This window comes from Pararge aegeria, chromosome Z, assembly GCF_905163445.1.
Source record: "Pararge aegeria chromosome Z, ilParAegt1.1, whole genome shotgun sequence".
Lineage (NCBI taxonomy): Eukaryota > Metazoa > Arthropoda > Insecta > Lepidoptera > Nymphalidae > Pararge > Pararge aegeria.
Window position 1 is genome coordinate 10,773,098 of NC_053208.1, and position 27,865 is coordinate 10,800,962.

General features: G+C 35.8%; 1 protein-coding gene across 1 annotated transcript; it reads right to left on the bottom strand.

Moving 5' to 3' along the window:
* Nucleotides 1-27,692, bottom strand: LOC120636525 (extensin-like). Its single transcript, XM_039908039.1, has 3 exons — nucleotides 27,674-27,692; nucleotides 26,707-26,850; nucleotides 1-1,451 (listed from the first exon to the last, which is right to left on the bottom strand). Exons 1-3 carry the CDS (start codon nucleotides 27,690-27,692, stop codon nucleotides 1-3), a joined length of 1,614 nt encoding a protein of 537 aa, XP_039763973.1.
* Between the last annotated feature and the right edge of the window lie 173 nt (nucleotides 27,693-27,865).

Genomic DNA, 27,865 nt, shown 5'->3' on the forward strand with positions numbered 1-27,865 from the left:
CTAGCACGGTTGGTAACACGCCGACTCCTGATGTTTCAGGAGATAGCTCTTGAGAGCGAAAGTTTTATCGCAGCGGCAGCACCCAAACTTCTTCTCAACTGAGTGAGTTTGAAGATGCGCGCGAAGGTTGGAGCGATCTCCGAACGCCTTGCGACAACCGGGCATAGGGCAGTCGTAGGGCCTCTCGCCTGTGTGAGAACGTGCGTGACCACGAAGGAGCCACGGTCGCGAAAAATGTTTCCCACATTCTTTACAAGTGTACCCCATTTTATGTGTGAGGATATGCATCGCCAAAGCCGGCATCGACACGTAAGCTTTCCCACATTGCTCGCATTTCTTTGCTGCGCCTGAATCTAGACTTCGGTGAGTTTGCTTGTGCCGTGATAGATTTGACGAAGTCGCATACTGTTTGCCACATTCGTCACAGTCGTATTTGATGGATTTATCTCTGGAGGCAGGTTGCCTTACCTCTCCCGGCTCCATTGCCGGATTGGACTTGATTTTTGGTCCAGTTGAAGTCGCAGGCCTGGCTTGCAGCTTTGGCAACCGCGGCAACTGCTGCGGCTGGACGGGAGGCAGCGACGGCTGCATCACTACTTGCGGCGGCGGCGGCGGCGGCGGCGGCACTACTTGCGGCACCGGCACCGGCACCGTTTCCACAAGTATAGGGATCGCTATCGGCTCCACGAACTGGACCTGCGCATCTGCAGGGATAGGACTATACATGAGGTTCTGATCTACAACATACACTGGGGATTCCACCATGTATTCGAAAGGTGGGGGGTTTGGGACAGTCGGCGCTGGTTGATAGTTTGGTTCGGTATGTTCTTCAGTTATAATGAAGATATTAGTTGGCTGTAAAGTGTAAGTGTAGACGGGGACAACCGGTGGATCGGGCTGCATCAGTGGAACGAACTGCTCCGGAGCGGTGCCTTCCGGCGCAAATTGCTCCGGTACATAGGTTTGAGTTACATAAGGTTCTGGTTGCGGTATATACTGCGGTTGTGCCGGGACATAAGCCTCTTGGACAAATGCCTCGGGAATAATATAGGAGTCCTGCGCAAAAGGCGCAGGGGCGAAGTTGTCCGGAGCTCTAAACTCCGGGATGCAGTTTTGCGGAGCTCCGTGCTCCGGGATAAAGATTTGCGGAGCTTCGTGCTCCGGGGCAATGTTCTCCGTGCCAAATGGCATGGGCGCATATGCCTCCAGATCAATGGGCTCCGGGGCTATGGGCGGCTCAGGACCTATGGGCTCCAGGGCATAGGGCGCTGGAGCGAATTGCTGCAGGGCAGGTGGTGGCGAAGGCTGCGGTTGTGGCGATGTTGGCTGTGGCGGCTCCTGGTAAGAGCAGCCGTGGGCAAACGACAATAGGTCGAGCGCAGCTTGAGTGTCTTCAGGAGTCCTCTCCAGAAATTGTCTGTACGGGATTGGTTCAGGAGGTTCCACTTGATCTGAAACAATTATATTTCATGTTTATATTTATAGATCAAACGAAAAATGATAGCAGTAAAATCGTTATAAGATAACGCTGTGAGGAGGTCATAATAAATATACCTAATGATTTACCCGGCTAGATGTTTTTATGGCATTTTCTTAGAGAAGGGCCCTGATTTTCTATACATTTTAAATTTAACTGCACAAAATATGATTTTAGTAGACGTTCGAAGAACTAAGAATGTGTTACGTAATAAATTATGGTTAATATTACTTTGAGACTAAAAAATAATAGATAACCAAGGCTTCGCGCGGCGTAGGCTTGGATTTAAAAATGAGTAAAACAAAAAAAAATATCAGTGTTTTCCATAACGATACATAGTATTCCATTAAAAAGATTATATTCCTAGGGATATTATACGATAGACCCATTATAATATACGAATAGAAAATCTGCACCTTTTGCGGTAGTATATTTTCAAGAGCTTTTGTAGTACAGTAAATCCCCAACAGTAAAACAAACAAATTTTACCTTTATCTGTTTTATAGTATAGGTATACTATAAAATAGGAGACATTTTTTTTTCATGTAAACCGATTTTAAAAATTAAGTAACAAAGGTTATATTTTATAATATAGGCCGTGTACTTAATTTTTGCAATAATAAGATTTCAGGTTGAAATGGTATTTGTAAAGAAAACTAGAACATAAAGCGCAATAGATCTGCTTTATTCACGTGCTCTAGCAAAGTGCTCCATAACTATATTTTAAAGTAACTAAAGCCAAAAAAAACACCTATTCTGACAAAACAAACAAAACAAAATCAAACAGGAACACCATACACCTAAACTCCCACACACACACTCTCACACCAAATATATATAAAATTTCGTTGTGGAAATAGTTTTACAGAACCTTTAACAATAGGAACAATAAATCGTTTGAGCATACACGAATGTAAAACAAAAGTGGTTTTCCAAAAACAATGATTGCTTTTAACTTCAATTCAAAAATATTCTTTTATAAAAAAAAAATCCTTTTGATAAACCTACTACAAAAATCATTACATAGTAAAAAAATAAATTCAATGTTGGTACGGACGATAAATACGTGAAGTATTTTTAAGCCTGCTACGTGCATTGTTCCTCACTTTAAAATACACGTACATGCAAAAGTTTGAATTTTACTTAGTCCATTTAGCATTTCCTCTGACAAACTATCATATATAGTACTACATGTGCCCTGCGTCTTCGCTTGCACACATTATAGGACGCAGCGTACTGCTACTTAGTCTACAACCTTCTCACTAAAAATATACAAACTTATGTTATTAGCTACAGTTATAGAAGATATATAAAGATATCAACATAATAACTGCAGTTATAGAAGATATATAGAAAATCAACATAATATACACACGGCTGATGTGTGGGCTATTGTAAATACATTTGTTGCTGCTCTTGGAGCCGTAATCACCCACTATTTGAAACCTTCAGTAAACATTGCTAGTTACAGATGTCCTTCCCGGGGACCCACTCCCGCCTCGCGTCACCTCGCCTTACTTAAAATACTAAAAAATCCCTGTATATAATAATTTGGGCTGTACTAGCAGCACCACATATAGTAAGCAACGATGACCCAGGTAAGTAAATAGTGTTCGACTTTTAAAGTTTGAAAGTTAATTTGGTTTCCACCATTCTTAGCTTCTATCTTGTACTAATATATAAAGCTGAAGAGTTTGTTTACTTGAACGTGGTTTTCTGCCGATTTGAAATTGACTTTCAGTGTTCCCATTTATCGAGGAAGGCTATTGGCTATACTCGTATACAACGTGTAAATGAAAACCGAAATAATACTTTACAGGGTTCACTGCATTATGAACTGTCTCTGAGAGTTATCTGTGAAACCGAAAACCTAATAGTTTTTGAGTAAACCACTGCCATAGTTTTTACTGCAAAAAAAACAGATACAGACCTAACATCACATGCAAAATTAAAATCATGTGACTCCTGTAACTGTATTAAGTACGAGTCGCGTAGTGTAGCGTAGGTACTATGCACGTGTCGGTCTTTTATCTTTAATAGGGTTGTCATGAGTAAACAATTACTTAGAATGTTTTGAATTCGTTTGTATGAAAAAATAATAAAATGCCTCATTTCATTTAATATTTTACAGGGTGATTTCTTATGAAACATACTAATGCATCCTTCAAATTTATTTCATAATTCCGTTACACGTTTTATAATCACGCTGAGACCAACGTGTGCTGAGTAAACGGTTCAAGTTTCGATAAAATCATGTAGGACAAAGTTGTTCTCCTTTAAAAGTTCTAAGAAAAAGCCATATGTGGCCAAACTTTATGTTATTAGCTACAGTTATAGAAGATATATAAAGATATCAACATAATAACTGCAGTTATAGAAGATATATAGAAAATCAACATAATATACACACGGCTGATGTGTGGGCTATTGTAAATACATTTGTTGCTGCTCTTGGAGCCGTAATCACCCACTATTTGAAACCTTCAGTAAACATTGCTAGTTACAGATGTCCTTCCCGGGGACCCACTCCCGCCTCGCGTCACCTCGCCTTACTTAAAATACTAAAAAATCCCTGTATATAATAATTTGGGCTGTACTAGCAGCACCACATATAGTAAGCAACGATGACCCAGGTAAGTAAATAGTGTTCGACTTTTAAAGTTTGAAAGTTAATTTGGTTTCCACCATTCTTAGCTTCTATCTTGTACTAATATATAAAGCTGAAGAGTTTGTTTACTTGAACGTGGTTTTCTGCCGATTTGAAATTGACTTTCAGTGTTCCCATTTATCGAGGAAGGCTATTGGCTATACTCGTATACAACGTGTAAATGAAAACCGAAATAATACTTTACAGGGTTCACTGTCATGTTCATGTCAAATCATGTAGGACAAAGTTGTTCTCCTTTAAAAGTTCTAAGAAAAAGCCATATGTGGCCAAACTTTATGTTTTTGGTATCGTTAAGCATCAAGTTAGGGCTCTATCTCCAATCATATTCATCAGATCTATTACTTTTGGTAGAATTAATCTGATATTACAACCTATACAGTAAAAAAGAATTATTTAAATCTGTTTGCCTTTAACGAAGTTATAGTGTGAAATTTTATAACACTTACCCCCTCTCCCAAAAAAGCTTTGGTGAATGAATTTCGGGATAAAAAGTATTATATATCCAAATTTGTTATATAAACTGAATGCATGCAAAATTTTCGTTTGAATCAATTCAGTAGTTTCGACGTGATACGGGCTAAAATACAGACAGCCTGGAATACAAACAGACAGACAAAAATTAAAAAGTTACACTTTTGGCTTCAGTATAAAGTATAAAAAAAATCTAAAGATCTTCAGTGAACGTAATTCGACCCGTTATAGTTTTGATCAATATATAAAAAACAAACAAGAAGAAGCGCAAGAAACTCAGGAAACGCTCTTTTCCTTCCTTTTATATATCTTGTGAGAAATGAAAGCGGAACCGGATGCTCCCAAGCAACCTTGATAAGGTTTCAAGAAAATCATCCATTGTATTGTATTATAGTAACCTAGCTATGATTACACTTTGTTTGAACTTATGCATTTTTAAATTTTTTTTTTTTTAATAAACTTCCAGTCTTCCAGGTCCAGTACTTTCGGAGCCTGTTGGGTACAAACAAACAAACTAAAAATGTCTCCTCTTTTTAGTATTATAATACATAAATTATCTCGTATTACGAAATCAGTCGTTGAACATGCCTTATTTACACTTTTTTTTTATAACACTTAATTTTATTAAGTAAACATTTTCAACTAAAGTTATATTTACTACTTTTTATTACTTTTTAGTGTTAAGTCTACTTTCAAAATGTATTAAAATTAATAAAAAGAAACGAAATTGAAAGTGATCGTCGGTGTGTTTTTATTATTTTCTTTACGAATAAAAATAAAAATATGGTTTACTCTATAAGACATGTAAGAAGACTAGACTTTTCATAGAAATAGACTCAACAAGTATGAAAATGCAAACAAATAAACATTAAATATATGAAATAATAATTGACAGGAAACAAAGTTATCAATAAGTTGAGTTGAAAATGTTTAATTATTGCAATAAAGCAGTTGCACTTGCTCTATGAAAAACAAAAAAAATATCCCAAGGGAACCGTACCTTCTTCAACGATTAAATACTACTAGGAAGTGTGCATTAATATATTTATTATCACTTTTTTTTAAGCACAGTTTAAATTTTCTTCAATATCAATAAAACTATTTTAAATTTACATTTAAGTTGAACAACAAACCTTTTTTCAAATCGAATTGGAAGTAGGTACTTTAAAAACATACGAAATCAATCAGGTATTACTGTTGAAAGATTGTGAGATCAGCATAACTAGTAATAACGAATTAATAAAGAACAATGCAATGACAAAAGTTGAAGACTTTTGAAACGAATGAAAAACTGGTATGGCATAGGATTTTTTTCCCTTGAAGCCAATCAAATTCAGCGTTGATATTTTCCGGTGGGGCTGGCTTATTGCATATCAAAAGGCTGTGAACTGCGGAGGATAGGTTTTTACATGCCCGTGTGTTTCATAATTTTTTTTATCTACGAGTACATTCACGTTGATACGAATTGGTTATATCTGAGACCCATGTTAATAACAAGATCTGAACTTAAGGAACCTGTTCTGAGTACGATGTCATTATATAAATATTGGCTAAGAAGAAGACCTCGTGGTAAAGGTTATTTCAGAGGTAAATTTGGACCTATGAATGTATTTATTAAAGCAAGTATACACAATTATATACTAAAGAAGGTAAAAGAAGGTATCATCACAGCTTCCGTACAGTCTTGAATGATTTTACACTTTTCACTTATTTATTTGATACTCGTACATCTTATAAAAATGTATTGTCCAACACCGTAGCCGAACAGTGAATTATCTTAACGTCCGACGGGACGAGAAAATCAAATAAATTAAAATCGTTAGTGAGGTTTAAATATTCATGTGGTTTAGTGTCGAATTCTCAGGACTCAGGACGACTTAAGGTCATTGTTATATAAAGATCATAAGGCAAAAGTCAACGTGCGATACATTAACATACTACACAGTTTTTGATGCGCCTATTTCCCATACAGAAATGATTGTCTCCTTTCTTAAAGACAAAGTTGTTGGAAGCAGCGGGCATCGGTTATATCTCATAAAATATTGCAGTAAAGGTAGGAGGAATCTCACTGTAATTCTAATAATTTAAGAGTTATTTTTGAAATAGAGCTAAAATATTACTTTTCATTTTATCAATGCATTGATTAGACTATTTATATTGAACCGAAATTATTCAAACCGTCGTAAAGCTTTTGTTTTTCGGTGCCCAGTGGGTAAGAACTCGACGTACCTTTCAGGGGGTCGAGTTCGAATCCTTGCACGCACCTCTAGCTTTTCAAGTAATGTGCTTTTTAAACAATTAAAATATCACTGGCTTCAACGTTGAAGGAAGACATCGTGAGGAAACCTGCATACATGTTAGTTCTCCATAATGTTCACAAAGGTGTGTGGAGTCCACCAATCCGAACTGGGCCTGCGTGGTGGACTACGTCCTTAGCCCCTTCTTATTGTGGTAGGAGACCCATGCCCTGTAGTGGGCCGATAATGGGTTGATATGATGATGATGAAAGGTTTTTGTGACAGAGGTCGTATGGAGAAAACTACAGCCATGCTTATTTACGTAGCCAATCAGCATTGCTTGTTCCGGTCTGAAGCCTAAGCCTTAGATTGATAAGCGCAGTGTAGAACTTTGTAATACTAATAGGTATTTGTGCTTGCCCTGTGAACTGTGGCTTTCTTTATAGGCGATTGTTTTCTATTAACCAAAATGTGGGCTATCTGCTTGGTCTATCAATTATTATCTATACTTATAATAAAACTGTAACTGGAAGGTTTCTGTACATTTAATATATTTTGTAAATTTTGACAAGGGGATGCTTTATAATCGATGCTGAGTCCAAAACAGATTTTTATTTAAGTTTTGTGTGTCTGTCTGTCCATCTGTCTGGGCAACGCGTGAAAACTACTGAACGGATTTAGACACAATTTAGTACAGTGGTAGCTGATATTCCGGGTCAACATATAGGCTACTTTTTATTCCGGAAATATACATCAACATCTGTCTGTCTGTCAAAAATTAAATAAAAATCTGTTTTGGACTCGGTATCGATTATAAAGCATCCCCCGGTCAAAATTTTCAAAATATATTAAATGTACAGAAATCTACCAGTTACAGTTTTATTATAAGTATATATGGTTTTCTGTAAATTGTTGCCTGAAATATAACGATGTTTGTTAAAGATGTCATACTGACTTTGAGCTTTACTGGCGTACGCCGCGAAAATGATTGATAATACATAAAAATAATGTGCTATATGTTTAAAGTCATAATTATTACCTACAAAAAAGTCTGGGAGGCTATATGTCTAACTGTTAGGTCACAATAACCGCTTTTTGTTATAATTTGTCAATCAAAACGGGTAAAAACTAAAGATGGTGGCATTGCTATCATGAATTTAATCCTTATTCAAATAAATAGTTTTATAATATAAATTGATTATGTACCTGAAAATTCCTCTTTAAATTATTCAAATTAGACCTATGTTTAGAAGTTACAACGGGTATAGAAATGCTTAAAGCAAGAAAAATGCAGAGGGCCGCCCGGCCGCGTATTAAATAGTTATAAGCTATAATAAAACTGGACCCCGTAGGTGGCGCTGCAATTATTTAAATATCTTAAAAATAACAAAGGTTTTTTTAAAGATATTACAACAGATAATAACCGATTTGATGCAGACGAAGTTGCGCGGGTCAGCTAGTCTGCTAATAAAAATAAAAAAAATTAATTAATCTATATGAATCGGCTTACCCGCTGTTCTAAAAATAAATGTGTCTCGTTTCTGCCGTAAACTGCGCTGCCAGATCGACTAAAAAATATTTTTTATTTTTAACCGGTAATAAGCGAAACCGAAACCTTAACCTAATGATATCAATACCAGTTTTAATGGCCGATAACGGTTGATTACATAAAATAAACATCGAGTAAAGTTACGATTGCAATCGCAAGAAATCGCAAAGAAGCGGTTTCTGTTCCAGATAGTTCTTTGTGTAATGACATTTTGTTTTCTTCGACTGCCTGGCATGTCAGACTTATGATTGTACTGTCTTGAATCTGTGGTAAACTTCGACTAAACTGATTACTATGAAGCTAGTGTAACTTTCGTGAACAACCACATTGTGGATCGTGTAAGCTGCTTATCATTTTGAATCGTACAAAGGTTGGAAAATATCTATTTGTTAAACTTTAAGTTCCCTACATATTCTTATCTTAATCTTGACATAACGACATGGTATTTGTTCAAAATAAATTTGCAATTATCGTTTTCTCGAACAAATGACTTAAAATTAGTTTAAATGTTAGCTATTTCTTTTGTACGTGATGACTTAACCAAGTTGCCTTTGGTTGACTCGGTAAAAGTAAAAACTTAACAACCACTTATATTTATTTAAATGTCCTATGTAGTTTAAACCATGTATGCTTTATGCGTTAAAATCAGTTTAAAACGGTTTCACGAATGGATTATGCTACATGAAATTTAAAAATTGATACTAATAAAATAAAGCAAGCCCTATTATACGCTTTGAAACTGGATATAGGTTACTTTTTATTCTAGAAAGGGGTTCCCGAAGGATTTAAAAAAGTTTACTGTTTTCAAAACCTCCCTGTCGCAACGGAAAGCGATGAGGTCTATCAGGGTTCTATAACCGGTAGGAGAAATTTGGGGAATAATAATTTATTTATTTTGTCTAGCCCAGTCTCTTGAGAGGCTTCGGCTGTGGCTAGTTTGGTGACTACCAACAAAGACATGCCACACAGCGATTAAGCGTTTCGATGCCACGCCGCGTAGAAATTAGGGGCATTTCTTTAATATGAGCCCCACATAGGTTAGCCCGCTACAATCTTAGGCTAAATATATAAAATCTTATATATACAAAAAATCTCTTTTCTTTATTCGACCTTACAGATTTCATCTATTATATTTTAAGTTTTCTAGTACTTTGTGTAAGGTTCTCACGGAAAAAAAGACAAAATGGCGCAGGAACCGTTAGAGCCCAGCAGCGTTCCCCTTCGACTTGCTTGATGTCCGCTTGGTCAGGATCAACGAAAGCTCCGTTTACTGGTGGTCCAGGGAGTCACCATTTTGTTTTCCGCCATTTCCGAACTTACATATTAAAATAACGAAAAAACGCAAAGACCTTTTATTTTCCTGGAAGTAATCTATCTCTATGCAAAATTAGGTAAAAATACCATTAATTTAAATCTTTTTAAAGTTACCTGATGTTTTTCCAGGATAATAATCATATCTCTATCGAATCCTAATCAAACTATAAGAGAAATGAATACCAGTTCTATGAACTTCGCCATGCAATCCGCTTTAATTGGAAATGTATGTAAGCATATTTTCCGTTGAAATAGCCATGCACAAGTTTATAAATTTATCAGAACTGTGTAATAATTTGTAGTAGTTTATCTAACTTTCTCGAATTAGGTGGTATTTAAAGCTGAAGTAGAACTTTCATAGTCTAACATTAGCGTTTAAATCAGTGGCAAACTAAGCCCGCCGGCAAAACTTAGTTCTCAGAGAGATTTATATATACCTATTTGTTATGCAGATTTTGTAAAAAATTACGAGTGCAATTACGTTCAATTTTAATATTGTTTTCCCTACACGCTTTCTACTTATCAGCTTATTCTACGCTTTTAAAACTATTTTAGAGATACAATTTTGTTAATTCCTTAGGAACACATTCATTACCTTGGATTAAATGTGTTACATGTTTTTAATTCTGGTTCAGGATAAAGACATTTCAATTTGACAAGTCAAATTTGGTAATAATCGGTTCTGCAATTATTATCTAATACTTCAAAACCGTGCCCAATATCTCAGTGCATAATTTTATTGCTAAAGATCGGCGCAAGGGTCATAAATCATATAAATATAATTTATAATGTAATGGATTAATATGTCAACAAACGCTATGGTAATTTTCATTAAGAGCGTCAACAAACGACGTTTAATAACTGTAGCTTGCAATAAGAGGGAAGTTTATTATTGACTTACTGAGTCTTGTAGAACTACGTAAACAGCACGACGATGCTTTGAAAGCCCGATGTGCAAGTTCTTAAGTAAATAAATAGCAAACGGCATGAGAGTTTGTATTGGACAATTTTCATCATTCAATCTGAGTATTGATTTCTTATTATTCATAAAAATATTCATCAGTCTTCCTAGTACCCATAGCACAAGTTACGCTTACTTTGGGGCTAGATGGCGATGTGTTTATATAAAAAATAAAAATTTACTTACCTACTAATTGAATAGATGAAATTCAATACATGTGAACGTACATATTATATTTTATGTTTTGTTTTACGGGTTTTTATTACACCCGTTTCAGTTTTCATGTTTTTTATAGGCGATGATAAGTAACTTAACTTTAATCACGTAGTAGTTACATAACATTTATGTATCATCAATAGTTTACTTAGCGCATGCCAAATTTTGCTATTATAGTTTACATTATTTCAATTTTCTTGTAAATTACAAGTTTATTTAAACAAAAATTATGTGTCTATGTTACTCCGTGATAATTTAGCTTTCTTGTAGTTAAAAAAATGATAAAAGCGGTCCAGTTGTATTGGAGCCTCTCGGGTACAAACAACAATGAAAAACAAACAATTCCCAAATTGCCCCTGCTAGGAATGGAACCCGGGACCGCCCACTTAAGTCCACAGCGCTAACCGTTGCGCTATCAAAAACTTGGGTCCTCCCAAAGAAGTTTCGTAGTAAGGAGAACGTAGCATAGTGTCGCGTAAAATAGATTATTTCGGATAAAAATAACAATTATGCAATTATTCAGCGAAGGTATTCACTTTGCAGTCCATTCAAGCGGTAGTGTCAATCTCGATTTAATTGAGTGTTAATAAGAGATTTATATTTAAAATCTGTAAAATGTTAAATTAATTACAATTACAGAGAACTGCAGAAGAAGAAAATAATATTCTTTATTATATTTCAATCATACCACCTTATCTAAAATTTGTGATGTAAAAAAGTTACAATCATTGAATGAAGATTTACCAAAATTTACGTCGGAAAATAAGGATGTAAACTAATAGGAACGCATCGCTAAAATGCATTCACAAATGAATTTAAAAGTAATAATGGAGGGCTAATGTTGCATCACGAATATTCCACGTTTCGAAGTTCTTCTCACACGCAAGTTTTAAATGTCGAGGTGCGTCAATCTTCATAATAATTCCCGTGGAAAAGGATAGCAATATTCCCAGGCATGCCAATTTAGTTTAAAGTAGAGATTTTTGTACAGCATCGTCTATTTTTTAAGCTATTCAGATTTCACTAAGAATTTTTGCTACGCTTCCTTTTTGAAAAGACATTTGCGCAGAATTTAATTTATTGCTTTCATAATAAAATTTTTCTGTACTAAATGTCTGAGTTCATATAACGAGAATGGCACTGAATTCTCAGTACCAGCCCGGAGTTGTTGGGAAATTGGCTAGCCAATTTGTTTTTCCACCAAATGTTTCGGAGAGCATTTTAAGCCGATCGATTGCTGGTAAAATCAATAATAATATGTGCATTTGCATAACGGAACTTCTATATCTTTTGTAAACCCTTGGCTGTAATCTCACCTTAGTAATAATGCAGTCTAAGACGGTAAAGAACTCACTTGTCGCTACTAATTTAGCGATACGTACCGGAACGCTAAATTAGTTAGCGGCACGTATTTGTTGGTAGAATGGTAATTAGCCACGCCCAAAACCTCCTTAAAAACCAGACAATAGAAAATTTCCAAATTCTTGACAGATCGAACCCCGGACCTACCTCTTAAATCCACAGCGCTCACTACTGGACCCGGGAGGTCGTCAAGTACTAGTGTTAAATGAATATGCAGTCTATGATAAAAATGTGATCACATGTTAGGGATATGGTACCTAGTTATAATAAACCCGGTGTCTATGCGGCATCGCACGCAACCCTAAATCTCTTGGCAGCATGTCAATAGAAAACTCTGGCCGAAGCCTCCTCAACACCAGACCACCAGATTCGGAAAAATGTAAAGTCCAAGTTTCGAGATTGTCAATGTTCCGTAAAGTTACTTAGTCCTTCGAGAGAGGGTACGCACAGCAGTAGGGAATATAAAGTTTGCAATCTAAAGAGAAATATCTACTAAACCTAATAATAAAATCCGCTATCTAATATTAATAGTAGTAGAAAATATAGTATGATATCAAAGTAAACAGTTTTCAAGAGATACGATAATATGCATACAATTATAATTCAACCCTTCCTATCTTGTCATGTTTAACACATGAATAGTTTTCCCTGTCTTGTCATATTAAACACATGAAAAGAACGGAAGGTCCTAATTATTTAGGTAGGTTTTGATGTATTAAAACTTTGCAACTTTTCAGAAACACACATTTACTAAAAACAATTCCAAGTTGGTATCTTCATCGAACTTTAGTCTCACTCAAAGTTCTACTCCGGACTACTTGGCTTTCAATTAAAGACTTATTTCGAACAGTGAGCCGGTATTATCGTTACTTTCGTATTAATATCAATTATATCTAATTTATATAAATGGCATCGTAGAGTAAGTTTAGTACCAAAGTTATGTCTTCAATAATATATCACCTGAGCTAAGTTTGAAGTAACAATTTAATAAGTGGTGATACGAGTAGCTCAGGGCTCTGTAAGGACTTCGGCCTTTCTTGGCCTTACTTCTAACTGTCCAGAGTCGCGTGCATGTTTAATTCAAGTAATTAAAATATCACTAGCTTTAACGGTGAAGGAAGGCATCATGACTAAACCTGCATACCTAAGAGTTCGCCGTAACGTTCTTAAAAGCGTCTTATGTCTAACAATCCCCACTTGGACTACGCGGTAGATTAAGGCCGAAACACTTTTTATTCTGAGAGGATACTTATGATCGGTAGTGGGCCGGTGTTGTTGGTGGTGATGATGATGGTGATTTGACGAAGACATCTGAACTTAGGCGAATCTTTACGATACGCCTGTATCAATCAAACCGCCAAAGCCAAGCCGCAAAGTCAGATTCCACATGCATCTGACTTCCACCAGTCTCTGGGCGGTTGCAGTTTTAATTTAAATCCTATTACGAAAAATCCTTAATATTAAAGCCCAGCTTACAATATATATTTAGAACCCAATAATAAAAAGGCGATAAAATTTAAAAGAAAATGCACTTCAGCCCTATTTATAGCAATATTCTTCAGTTCTGGCTTCGGTTATTTATAGATTTAAACTAGTCGAGAACTCTTTTTTATAAAAAGGTTGTAATATTAACTCTTTATATATTAACTCTTTTTTGTTCCTGTTGAACAATATTTCTTGGCATTAATAAAAATAGAAAAGATCGAGCTAATTAAAAGGTAATTCAAGGCTCGATAGATAGGTTCAAAACAAACGCTCTGGAAATAGATTTCTTCACCTTATCCCTTTCCAGCCTTGAATTTTTCTTTTTAATAACTCGATCTCGATATAGACTTCTTTGTCTTTAATAAGATCGCGTTTTTTGTTATGAGGTTAAGTAGATAATCCTCTTTAGATTGCAATTTTGCAGTTTTTAAGATGTATTGAGAAAGATCTAGTTACTCGTAGTTATAAGCCTGATTTATTTAGTTGAACAGATCGCGTATTTTATTATAAGGTAAAGTAGATAATCCTCTTAGATTGTCTATACTGTACGGTGTACCATATTTCCATCTGATTATGTATCGTAGTTTTATGATATAATGAGAAAATCTAGTTATTAGGCCACTTAAAAACAATTGGTTTTTATATGTAAATGGGTTGGGTTCGAGTATCGGAGGTATTTGGGAATATATTTACATTTTCTAAGTTGGCACCATTTGTTCTTGGTCTTCAATGTTTGTACTCCTGTTACATAACAGCGTCACTTATCATAAGTATTTAATATCACAGTCTGGTTAGCACACACACAGTCAGTGATTCTACAGAATCCAAATAATTTCCAGAATTTATTATTCTTTACTTAATAAGTGATATGAGAAAATGATGTCATGCTGTAGTTATTTAATGGTTACATTTCATATGCCCGTTTTCACTAAACCTATTAAACGCATAAATCGGATACCTAATGCTTTGGGTTATATGTGTAGTAAAAAAACGTTCCACCAACTCTTATATGATGACTAAAACAATGTGATCAAAAGCATATTACAATTGCACTTGCTGAATATTGTTTTACATAGACCTATACCTTCTATAGTTTAGGAATACCTGTTGTACCTGTATATTAAAGGCATAAATGAAGCCAGACCGGTCGTAGTCAAAAGCTAAATAATTAAAATTGTTCAACGCTCCCCTCGTTTCAACTCGCACCGTTCGCTCAGTTCTTAAATTCTGGAACAAATTAGGATCCGCCGTGATAATTGCTCCCGCCGCCGGTGAGGTACATAGCGTATTCATGTTCTACAATATCGCTTTACGTTCCCAAATAGAATACCGCCAGGAAGCATTGTAAGTGCGGTTATTTAATTTTCTATGCAGGCGGTTTGTTTTGATGAATCCAAATTGTTCTTGATAATCCACATAGCTATTTCAATTAGCAGACTTTTTGAGAGATGAATTTGGCTCACGCATTTGACGGCCGATTTGCGCAGTGGGCAGTGACCCTGATTTGTGAGTACAAGGCTGCTGGTTCGATTCCAACATGTTTGTGCTATGAACATGAATGTTTTGCGGTTTCTGGGTGTTTATCTTAATATATATAAATCTCCTGTCACGATGTTTGTCCGCGATGGACTCCTAAACTACTTAACCGATTTTAAATTAAATTGGCACACCGTGAGCAGTCTGGTCCAACTTAAGAGATAGGATAGCTTGGATCTTTAATTATAGTCGCAATTTTATTTTATTGCAAATTATTTGTCTATAATTAATTGACAGTCACGTGTTATATATATATAGATATATATATACTACTATACTCATTTAAGGCTTAGCGATACTGAAAACTTTAAAAACAAAAGTAAACGCAGACGAAGTCGCGGGCAACAGCTAGTATATTATAAGTAGTAGTTATGTATATTATTCATAAAAATATTAATCAGACATCTTAGTACCCATTACACAAGCTATGCTTACTTTGGGGCTAGATAGCAATATGTGTATGGTCGATATGTTTTTATTTATTTATTTTGATCATCAAAAAACATGCGATGCAGTCTTTTAGGAATGCAGAATTGAATACAAAATTTTTGTACGTATAAATGCAGTATCCATAGAGCACAGGGAAAGCGTTCGGTAACATGGTCGCGATTTCCATGATTCTTGTTCGCAGAAAAACTGCTCAACGCGCCTTAAGAAGTCTTTATTTTAAAAACAACCTAACTACAATGTGTTTGTTATTTTTTTTTTAATTCGTCTACTAGTTAACCCTCGACTTATATCTCAGAGATAAGTAATAGATTTTAGCGGGCCCTAATAGGTTAGGGGTATAACAGGATTACTAAAATCTAACTATATAATCGGTTTCTACGCTGCATTGTACCAGAAAGCTAAATCGCTTGCACGGCACGTCTTTCTTGGTACGGTAGTGACTAGCTTCCCAAAAACTAAATACAAACTTTCCGATTGAAATTATATGTTACACAATCATTTGTACATATTTAATACGGACTAAGTACAATTATTATGATACATTTGACATAACACAGATTGGATTTTGATGTTGTAATTTGAGGTGTTCCGTCTTCAATGTACGCTAGATCAGCAGATCTATTCTTTATCGCGATGTATTTGAACCTCAGAAGCTTATGGCCGTTTTGCACGCCTCATAAGCGAAGCGTTGAGGTTATTAATTTATATTGGTAATTATTATCATAATATTTTTTTCATCTGTCAAGTGACAGTTTACGAGCTCCCTAATCATTGCGCGCTGCCGAATGGGCAGTAAGAAACGAGAGGAGCGTTGTACAATTTTAATTATTCAGCTTTTGACTACGACCGGTCTGGCTTCATTAATGCCTTTAATATACAAGTACAACAGGTAATGTGAAACAAACGAGGATTAAAATCTTATTAGGTATTCGATCTATGTAAAACAAAGAAATTTCAGCAAGTGCCATTGTAATATGCTTTGATCACATTGTTTAGCGTATAATACGATTAAGCTTAAAAAGCAGAATTCAATATTTTATATATTTATTTTGTGGAAACATCTATACTAATAATAAAACTGTGACTGGACGATTTCTGTACATTTAATATATATTGAAAATTTTGACCGGGGGATGCTTTATAATCGATACTGAGTCCAATAAAGATTTTTATTTCATCGAAAACTACTGAACGGATTTAAATAAAATTTTGTATAGTGGTAGCTGATATTCCAGGTCAACATATATGATAGCTTTTATTCCGATAAAAAATAAGTTTCTTCCGGGAAACGGGATGAAAAATTGTATCAATTTTATTTCATAGCTCCTTTGAATTTGAACCGATTTTAATAATTCTTTCTTATTTAAAAGCGTATACTATCATACATGTAGGGTCTAATTTTAATGAAGATCTGATAAATATTGTCGGAGATAAAGGGCATAAGTCTTCACAAATAACAGCAAGTAGCAAGGGAAATGGGACAACGATCGAATGCATGCGTACCGTACTGTACCGTAGTATTATAAATGCGAAAGTTTGTGAGGATGGATGTATGGATGGATGTATGTATGTATCAATATACCACGTAAAATAATAGTAGGTACATAGCTAGCCACGATGATTCTGATGTTAGATCATCAGATCTATTCTAGCTTCTCGATTGACTCATACGCAGACGAAGTCGCGAGGGTCCGCTAGTACAGTACTATAATGAAGTAAAAAGTGATACATATTTATATTAACCTAATTGTTTCCTATATTAGTTTGGTACCTACTTATATAAATCCCCAATCGAATGAGTTCGTTAAAGCCGCATACAAATTAATTAAGAGTTGTAAAACGTACAAAAAAACTAACTAGTGGCGGCAGCCTGAGCTAGTCAGTTGTCGACAAGGTATCCTTTATAGCTAGTTTGTTTTTTTTTTTTTTTTAAAAGCATAATACCTCATCCAGGGAGCATTAAACGCATTGAAATTGACATAATCCGTTGAAATATATAGCAAGTCAACAGAAATTTTTCAATAGTATACAGATATATGTACAAAGTAGCTTTGTTAAGCAGTTCCAAGAATCGGCAATCCGTGGTGTGCTACGGTGTGTATGCAGGCGAAATTCGAAGTTGGAATTTAAGTTAATTCAACTGTGTACAGAACTTTTGCAGAGTAACAAAATCAACAAAGTATTCACATTGAAATACAAGCATTTTGTATCCACAAGAATAGGTGGAAAATTAACAAATAAATATCGTAAATAGTTTATTTAAATAGTAATTTACACAATATTTATAAAATGTATTATGAATTAGCTTATTAGCAGAAAATACGCATTATTCATTAGTGCCTGAAGCGGTGATAGCCTAGTGGGTGAGGCTTCGGGTTTCCTTTCGTGGAGACCGAGCTCGAGCCCCGAAACGCACCACTGACTTTCGGAGTTATGTGCGTTTTTAATTTAAGCAATTTAAATATCAATTGCTTCCAACGATGATAGAAAATATAGTGAGGAATCTGCATGCCTGAGTAATCTGCATAATGCTCTCAACGGTATGTGAAATCTACCAATCCGCACTTGGCCAGCGTGATAAACTACGGCCTAAACCCTTCTCATTCTGAGAAGAGTCCCGTGCCCTGTATATGGCCGGTAGTGGGTTGATGATGATGATTACTGCCCCATCCAGGAGGCCAGGACCTCGTGCTCCACAGTTTAACATTTAAACTACTAGACCAACAAATGGAAAATAAAGGTTTCCGAACGCGATATTAATAAATAGATCATCATTATCATCATATCAACTGATGATGACATAGACGTCCACTGCTGGGCATAAGTCTTTTGAAAGAAGTTCCAAATTACACAGTTTTGTGCCGCTTGCATCCAGCGGTGCCCTGCGCTTGATGTCTCCTGTTGCCAGGTCAAGTCTTCGGGGGTGGCAGCGGGATCTTTGCCGAAGATACTTAACACCAGCCCCACCGTTACCATAACCGCTACCAGGACCAGGAATAGCGTGGCCACTGGGGGCTAGGGCCTGTGGCTTTCTTGTAATTTCCATTACAAAGTTATGCCCCATAATGGCGACGCTGGCAGCCGTCTGCCCAGCACTTCTGCCCGACTCCGATCTGTGCCATTTGTTCAGCCTAGCCAATTCGATGTGGTTATACCGCCACTTGTCGGTCGCCAGAGCGTCGTTGGTAAGACGGGTGGGTGCACCACAGGCAGGTGAGGTTGACAATTTGGGAGGCTAACTAGCCTCACACACCCCCCCATATACCCCCACTAAAAAGATAGTACCTAAAAAGTGATATCAAAATAATACAACGCTTCCAAAACTGAAACAATGTATAGGAAAAGGAATAGAGTAAAAATTACTAGTACATTAAAAATTAGGATGTTGACCGAAAGCAAAAAATTTACTACGCCGATAAAGTAATTACCAAGTTCACTGAAGCCCATAAACATTTTTTTTTTTTGCCTCACGTTAACGTCGAGGCAATTCAGCTGCTCGAAGCAATAAAGCTAGTAAAAAGACTAAAAAGACTAAAAAGGAAGCCCTTTAAGTTACTGAATAGTGATGGGATAGTGCATTGAAAGTGCAGCGTCAAAGAAAACATGAACAAACGGCATTAATTATAAAAAGACAGTCTTTTTAAAATATATTTAGAAGTCTTCGTTAGAATTAAATTTTTAATTACTTAGTCGTAGATTATAACAAGAACGTAGTATTGAGTACCATTATAATGCTTTTTAAGAAGAAAAAATAATCCAATAGATATCCTACGTAGCGAACCCAGCTAAATTAAAAAAAAACCTTTCGTAAAATGAGTCCATTGACAGGTTAAAGGCTATTTAAACATCACGCAACCAACTATAGTAAACACGGATTAAATCGCGGGATACTGAAAAGTATTTTAGTAAACAGTATTTTATAAACTTTTTAAAATTGTCCATCGCAGCACTTTCATCTCACTTTCATGAAAGCTTTTTTCAATTTCGTCCTTTGTCGGTATTAGCTTTATGGATACACCAAAAATCGACTACTTTGTTCTGAAAGTCAAAGTTTTCAGTTCACGATTTCAGGTAACGATTATCTGTATCCACGAATTTAAACTAAGCCTGTATAAATATAGAACGAAATCGGATATATCAGATGCGGTGAGAACTTATTGGTGAGGACTTACTTTTTTGGGGGACCGAGGTTTACCCGGCTAAGTTTGTTGTGGGCTCTTTTTAGACCAGGGCGTGTTTGGAATCCACGTAGCTTTAGGTTTAAGTTGGCGAACGAAGTTATTACCATCCCATTACAATTATTTCAACATATTATATGTATGAACGCTTCATAAGTGCCTGTAAAAGGCCTACATGAATAAAGAAAATTCGAATTTGAATTTTGAATTTATCTCCAGCTCGAACCTCCTTTTTAAACCACACTTGCTCTAACGGTGAAGGAAAGAATCGTGAGGAAACCTGAGCTGTGAGCGCTGTTCTCCGTGTTTTGACGGTATTTTTCATCTTTTGCAATCAACATTAAAAATGTTATGTATATAATGTAATAAGGTAATAATTTATTTTATTTGAAATAAATTCATAACCATAATTAATAAGAACCAATTCAATATTTTAAGCTTATAACATAAGTTATTCCTGAAACATAAAGTAGTGATGGATGGTTGTACAAAGACATATACTAAACGTTTGTTTTTAACTTAACGCAATATAATTATTAAAACTAGCCCATCAAATACCGTCAGCATTCTCGAAACACAAAAGGTTTAATCAATGTAATCTCTCATCAATGGCCTGACCAAAATAGCGTAATCATGATTACCAATCATAGCTTTCAGTGGTATAGTCGAAGCCCTATAATAATTATGCTTTGCAAAATAGAATTTCGCTTTAAAGCTCTTTTGGATTGTCAAAGGGTGAATCTTTTATCAATGCGGAATGGCGTTACCAAAATGAATGAATTCCAGTCATGTATCAAAATTCAAAATTTATTTATTTCAAGTAGGCCTAATATAAGCACTTTTGAAACGTCAAGTCTGTCTGTGTGTAGTGACTCTACCACCGGTTCGGAAGGCAGTGGCAGTGATCTACTCCATGCACTAAAATAATAAAGCTTTGTTCAAACAGAATTTCGTTTCAAAAGCTTTTTTCACTTGTCAAAGGGGTCTATGTTTGCATACCAGTCGTAATATATATAGATGCCACGATTCAAAAAGTATACCAATGCATTTGACTTTACAATCGATGAATTCGACTGAAACGAGATTTTTCAATTAAGAGTTTTCATTAACTTAATATGTGATTTTAACCATTTCCGTATTTATTAAAACATAATTCCCGTAAGTACCTCGATGTTTATTTAATGATTATAACAAATACTTGTTATTGTCACTATGGCTAAGGCCCAAAATACAGCACATGAAAACTTTTTAAACAAATATAGTTATTATCACGTAAGTGATAGCTCAGTGCCTAGGACTTCGGCCTCACTTTCGGGGGAACGAAAGTGAGGCCGAAGGTATTCAGGAGGAAGGTATGAAGGCTGGTATTCGAACCCCCGGCCGAAGGCCGGGGTTCGAATACCAGCACGCACCCAGTGGCGTGCACTGGGTTTCTTACCAGGGTATGCATACACCAGGAAAATTGCATAAAACGGCACGAATTCTTCTCCTATAAGAGTTATATATCAATGCTAGGGTAGGCAGTGCTTTTGTGCATATGGAGTGCACGCCACTGCACGCACCTCTAACTTTTCTAAGTAATGTAGTGGTATGTGGTGACGGCAGATCACCATACAGTTGTCTGGTGATCATATCATACAGTTGTCACCACCCCACCTTCTTCCCGTGGAAGTCGTACAAGGGAATATAACGAAGACCTCAGAAATACGACTACTATCTATATATCTATATTCTATATCTGCGATCACCAACCCGTCTGCCCAGCGTGGTGATAATGGGAAAACCCTTGCATTGGGAGAGGCCTTTAGTCCATCAGTGGACTATTATTGATCACTTCCTTCAACGGTGATGGAAAACATCGTCCATAATTTTCTCAAAAGCGTGTGGAGTCCACCAATCCGGACTGGGCCAGCGTGGTGGACTACGGCCTAAACCCCGTGGGAGGAGACCCATGCCCAGTAGTGTGCCGGTAATGGGTAGATATGATAATGATGACAATTTTTCTTTGTTATCATGTCCAAATCTGTCCTACGTGGGCAATTGGGCAAAATTCCACATCGCTTGTAGCAAGCGAAGGAGCAAATTCCGCTCAGCTTTGTTGTAGTTGTTGTTACAACTGTATCGTATTTTACCTAAATACAGTGGGCTTATATACGATGGCATATAAATGATGATTGATGGCTCACGTAGGTACCTATTGAAAATTGATCTCGATCTCATGGTTATATGCTTAATGCGCATCACAGTTTGATTTACTGCTTCTATTATTTAGTTGTATACGCGCATACTACTATAAATACCTAAACTGTATTCATAAATGAATGTCTTATTTTTTTCTCTATTTTTTTAAATTGTTGTATGCATTCATTCATTAATTTATATTTATCTTGTTTTGTTTTTGTTCTTACCTGATGAAAAAACCAGTTCATTTAGTGAGCATTCAACCAGAGACCTAGTTACACAGTTAAGTTAAATGTAATTAAAATTTTAAATGTTAATGTTTGGCAATAAAGATGCCATTTTTTTCTATCGTTCCGTTCTTTTCAGTGGTGGAGCGAGTGGAAGGTTATGCATTCAAATCTCCCGGACTTCACTACGCCACCTTAATCTAAGCGCTATTGAGGCAGGAATTGACAAGAACTACTCTGAAATTTGAATAAACCAGGCCAAACATGGATGCAGGTCGAGTCTGTGTTGAAGCGTAACTTGAGGGCACCACATTCACTGTCCGTGCACAGCGTTTTCTAATGAAAACTAGGTCTTGCATTTAGTAAGTACCGACGCAAACAGTGTTTAACAGTAAAATAAGCTTATACCGACACCTGCAGTTACTGCAACTATGCAAACTCATTCGAATTGCACTTTAGTTGAGGAATACGTTGAATGAAATGTTTAATGCTCTTGCGTGAGCAACAGCGTTGGTAATGCCATGAGTAAATACTGATTCATGAAGCTTACACTAATTAATATGGACAAACTTCTTCGTTTATAACAGTTTTTTACAAATGCCGTGGGAACCGTTTGTTTTGCCAGGGTTAAAAGCTATGTTACTCTCCGTTCGTTTTTAACTATCCACTGCGCCAAAAATACGTTGATTGGTGTTTTATTTATCGCGGCACTTTCACATTTGTAATATTAAGTAAGGAATAAGTAATACTTCTGCTGCTTTTTGGAAGCTTTAGTTTTAAGTTTAACATTGCAGTAATCAACATCACCTAACATTAGGGGTAACATGTTAAATATGTCATAAGTGCCTTTGATAACTCAGCTGATAAGGTCTACATGAATAAAACATTTTTGATTATTGAATTTTAGAATTTTCAATTAAAATAGTTCTCGTGGCAAATATTAATGGTAATCATGTCTTTTAGTATATTTAATAGGTTCATATCGGTTACTGGTCGCATCAAACATTTTATTTTAGTTAATTGCAACAATTGCAATTGTTTTAATGCTGTAACAATTTATAAAAAAATGCATGATTTGATAACAATTCATAAACCGTAAACTAAAAATTTTAAACATGTCGTAGATTGCATTCCCTTTAACGCAATATGAATGCTAAGATGAGTAGTGAAGTTCGGGGTAGTTTAATCTGAGTTGGATGACGAGGAAATAAAGTTGGGGTCAGTCATCTAATGCCAATGCGGTCCAATGGTCTCTGCGGTTAAACTCATTATTTGCTATTTCCCTTTATAACTTTATACCGACCGACATTGTTTCTTAATTATATTAATCAAATCCTTGATCAAACTTGAAACTCAGTTCTATTATCAATTTAATCAGCCATTCTATTGAGAGACACAACTGAATCGAACATTCATTGAATTGACTCAATATTGAAAATATGGAACATTAAATCGCAAACAAGAAATTAAATATGATATGAAATTAATATTATATATTTAGCCGAAGATGCTCACGAAGTAAGTTATAATTACCAGCAATACTGAAATAACGTGGAACTTCATGAAAAGATTAAACTCGTAAAGAAACTATGTACTTTTGAATATTTTACATTACTTTACGATCGTTGCAGGCTTCACCTTTTAAAAGTCACGCTTCTGGCTCCATCGGTCTAAGCGGCGCTTCCTACTGCTAGCAGTGAAAATGCTCGATAGCAGATATCGGATAAATAATACAAATCGACATTTCTATAATTAGCAAGGATATTCGCGCCATGACTCTATTCTAAGATATTCTTAGCTGTCGAAGCTCCTAAATTATTTTTCGGTTTTCAATGCATTCATTGGCATTTCCTCATACCCTAGCTATACAAAAAATAACTGTGCGACAGATTCTATGCGGAATTTTAATATCCAGTTCAAATGCTCTGTGTTCAATGGGAAACAATACGATTATTACATTCTTAAAACCAGTTCAAACACTATAATTTTCAATAAAATAACAGGAATTCACATCTTCAGTTATACATACTAAGACCATGCGATTTAGTGTAACGCAGCAGTAGGCCACGCGGAGGTACCTACTTACTCGTTTTACAAAAGTATATTTAAGAACAGTCTTGTTGCAAACGCGAACAGTTCAAAAGCATGGATTTATGAACTCGAAAGTAATAATTCTTACATAAACACGTGAAGTTTTTAATAATACTAAATTCTAGTCTTTCTTTTGGAAACTTTTTTATTTTAATCTCTTTACTCAATCCATAACCACATTGATGCTGAGTGTAGGTTGGTCTGGTTAAACAAGACTGTTCAAATATAATTCACTAGTTAAAACCTAAGAAGCTCCGTATAAAATTGTGACGCTAAAGTTAACTGCTTGTAACACACACTTACACACTTACTCGTAACTTCATAACTCGAAAACTGCTCAACCGAGATTGATGAATCTTGCTTTTAAGCAACAACGAAAGAGCATTCTTTTAAAATTTATTGTTAACTAGCTTTAAGAAAGGGTCGAAAAAGTATTGGTATGCGAAAACTTTACTCACAAAAAATATACAATTTAGTTTTTAATGTTATCTGCAATGCGACCAAATACTATGCTGTTTAGGGCAAAATTTATCTATATAACATTGTTTAGATTATATAGACTCGTTTTTAAGTATTGTTATTTAATGCCAAAATGACGATCCATATTTTTATTTTAAAAACAATAATTCCGACCCTAAATATGTATTGCGGCTTATTTATAATAAACAGGTACCTTACGGTTTTGTGGCCTTTGTTATATACAAAGACTAGTGCTTTCGTTAAACATAGTACGATATTTATGTATACCAAGTCTTTTATTTAGCACCAATCTGTATCGTTATTTCCTGTCTGAGTTTGCAAATACCATTATTTTAGACTAAAACTTTATTATTACTTAAAAAAAACCTACACATGAATATAGGCTTCTTCTGAATAAAATAGATTTATAACAGAAAAAGAAAGATTAAAATCGGTTAAGAAAGTTTATCGTTTATAAACAAACAAACATTTATTTTATTTGTAATATTAATTGAAAAGTATAAAATAGAATCGATGAAACTATATATATATTATCATCATTATCAAAGCTCTGCAGCCCTGGGTGGGCCTTGGCTTGGTCAAGCAAATTTCTCCATTTAAGGCAGTCAGAAGCTGCTACCGTCTATCTCTGAACTCCTAAAACCCTCAACTCTAGAGCTGATGATGCTGGACTCGTTTTTCAGAATAAAATTATTAATCGTCAGTCCAAGTGAATAACAACTAAAAGTCAATAAAGAAACAGAAGCTGCTACGATATGTGGAGCAAATACAAACCACATGCAGAATTGCATCCATTTGTTCTGTCGTGTGAGCGGTGCGGATATAGCCTAGGTTAGGACCTCTCTTTCGGACGGATCGAATTCGATCTCCGGCACACACCTCTGACTTTTTGAAAACAGAGTTTTGTGCAATTTTGCTGCAACGGTGAAAGAGTCATCGTGAGGAAATCTGCGTGCCTGAGAGCTCTGCATAATGTTCTTTAAGGCGTGTGAAGAAGTCTACCAATCCACACTTGGCACGCGTGGTGGACTACGGCCAAAAACCTTCTCACTCTTACAGGAGATCCGTGCTCTGTAGTAGAAATGTACTGGTTTGATGATGATGCGCATATTTATGTGACGGTAATCACCTGATCTCTGCCTCATTTCGAAAAAAGTAAAAAGGCACTTACCAAGCACTGATAATATAAAATCTTTGCATAGTATAAACAAAGTAGCTCGCGCTGTTTATACGCTTAGATCTTTTAAACTCAAAACTGATTTTAATGCAGTTTTCAGCATGAAGGTTTACATGTAGTTACAAACATATTTTTGTGCGACATTGCAAACGCTGGCTGAACCTCACAATGTAGATAAATTAATGAACTAAGGAATCGTTTTATTAATTACTGCTAACTGCACCCCATTAGTATAGCATCCGTGCGAAGCCGGGGCGCGACTCCAGTAATACATATACTAATTTTCATAAAAGGAAGGGGTTCCAAACCTAATTTAGCATGCGGAGCACTTACAATGTATGAAATTTATACGATAATTGAAATTTAGCCAGATAGGCGCAAAAAATAAAAAAATCCTCATTAAGGTTCCATAATAAATAATAAATTTTAACAAATAACTAAGAAAAATAAAACTGCCCCAACAATGGAACGGCTGATCTTGGTGAACAAGCCGCGACACAGCTGCACTAAAACTATCAAAAGAATATTATTCTTTATTTTTTTGAGGTTAAGAAGGAGCGCCTCGCGGTGCACACGTGTACTTCCTATTGCAACCCAGGCCGCTGTGACGCCCAGGTTCGGAAACATATAAGGTGTTTGTACTTACCATCACTCGTAACCGTGGAGGTCCTCCTCGTCGCGTTGTAGCAAGGAGGTGCCGTGCTGGCATCGGTGGGGCTGTAGAGCGGCGGGCCATTGTGCCGCTGTTTGCTCTTCTTTACCATATAACAGCGCGGCATCACGGCCCACGCTGTAAAGAAAAAGTATATTACACCTTATGCAAAAAAAATAATAAGCTTCGTTGAACGAAATTCTTGTTTAACCATCTCCCTTTTTCGATCCTAGTTCGATCCACGGCAGGGCAATTGAGGAATATAAAATTGCTAACATTTCTCTGGTCTTGGCTGGTGGGCTCCACCTTCACAGCTTGTTCAGTTAGCACCCTACCGATACAGAGGTGCCTCCAAGCGGTATAATGCCGCGTAGCTTCGATAGATTTTCTGAGTTAACAAAATTTATTTTCGCAACAAAAACAATTCAATAAACCGCAGCACATTCATAATCTTTGCAAATTGATCATGTCCTTATGAATTCTATTATTTTACGTTTAGGTGAATATACGTAACAACTACTACATTTATACGGTAATATCATCGTTTTAATAACAACATTTGCTAAGTTCTGCATTGGTTGATGCAACGATAAGTGTAAAAAAAACGAATGATTCCCTCAAATAAATACCTAGAGATTACTAGATTGCACGTCAGACATAAAATTTGAGACCCCATTAATTAAAAAATTTACCTGAGGAAAAAGGTTGTGAAACATAAGTTTTAATTATATGTGAATACTCCGGAACCTTTCTTTGGCCTTGTTTGAAAGCTTCTCTCACGAGGGTCCGCGTATAATAACAATATGCAACACCAAAATGGTTATTCGCATGCCTGTTAAACAACAGAATAATAAATTAAAATCAAAATCTTGATTAAATATATTTTTGCGACATTAGTTTGAGGGTAATTATGAAATTTCGAGTTATATTTTCCACCTAATACAATTAAATTATTGCTTACTCGCTGGAGCTGGATGCATATCAATATATGTACAAAAACGCGAATCTTCGCGTTATCACGATAATGAGATTACCACTCCGTCAAAACGTACTAAAAAACTTGTTTCAAAACATGAATGGTATAAGGCAATGGTAAGTTCTACCAAATAAACGGGTTCGACTATTTCGCGTACATCACAGAAATCTGACGCTT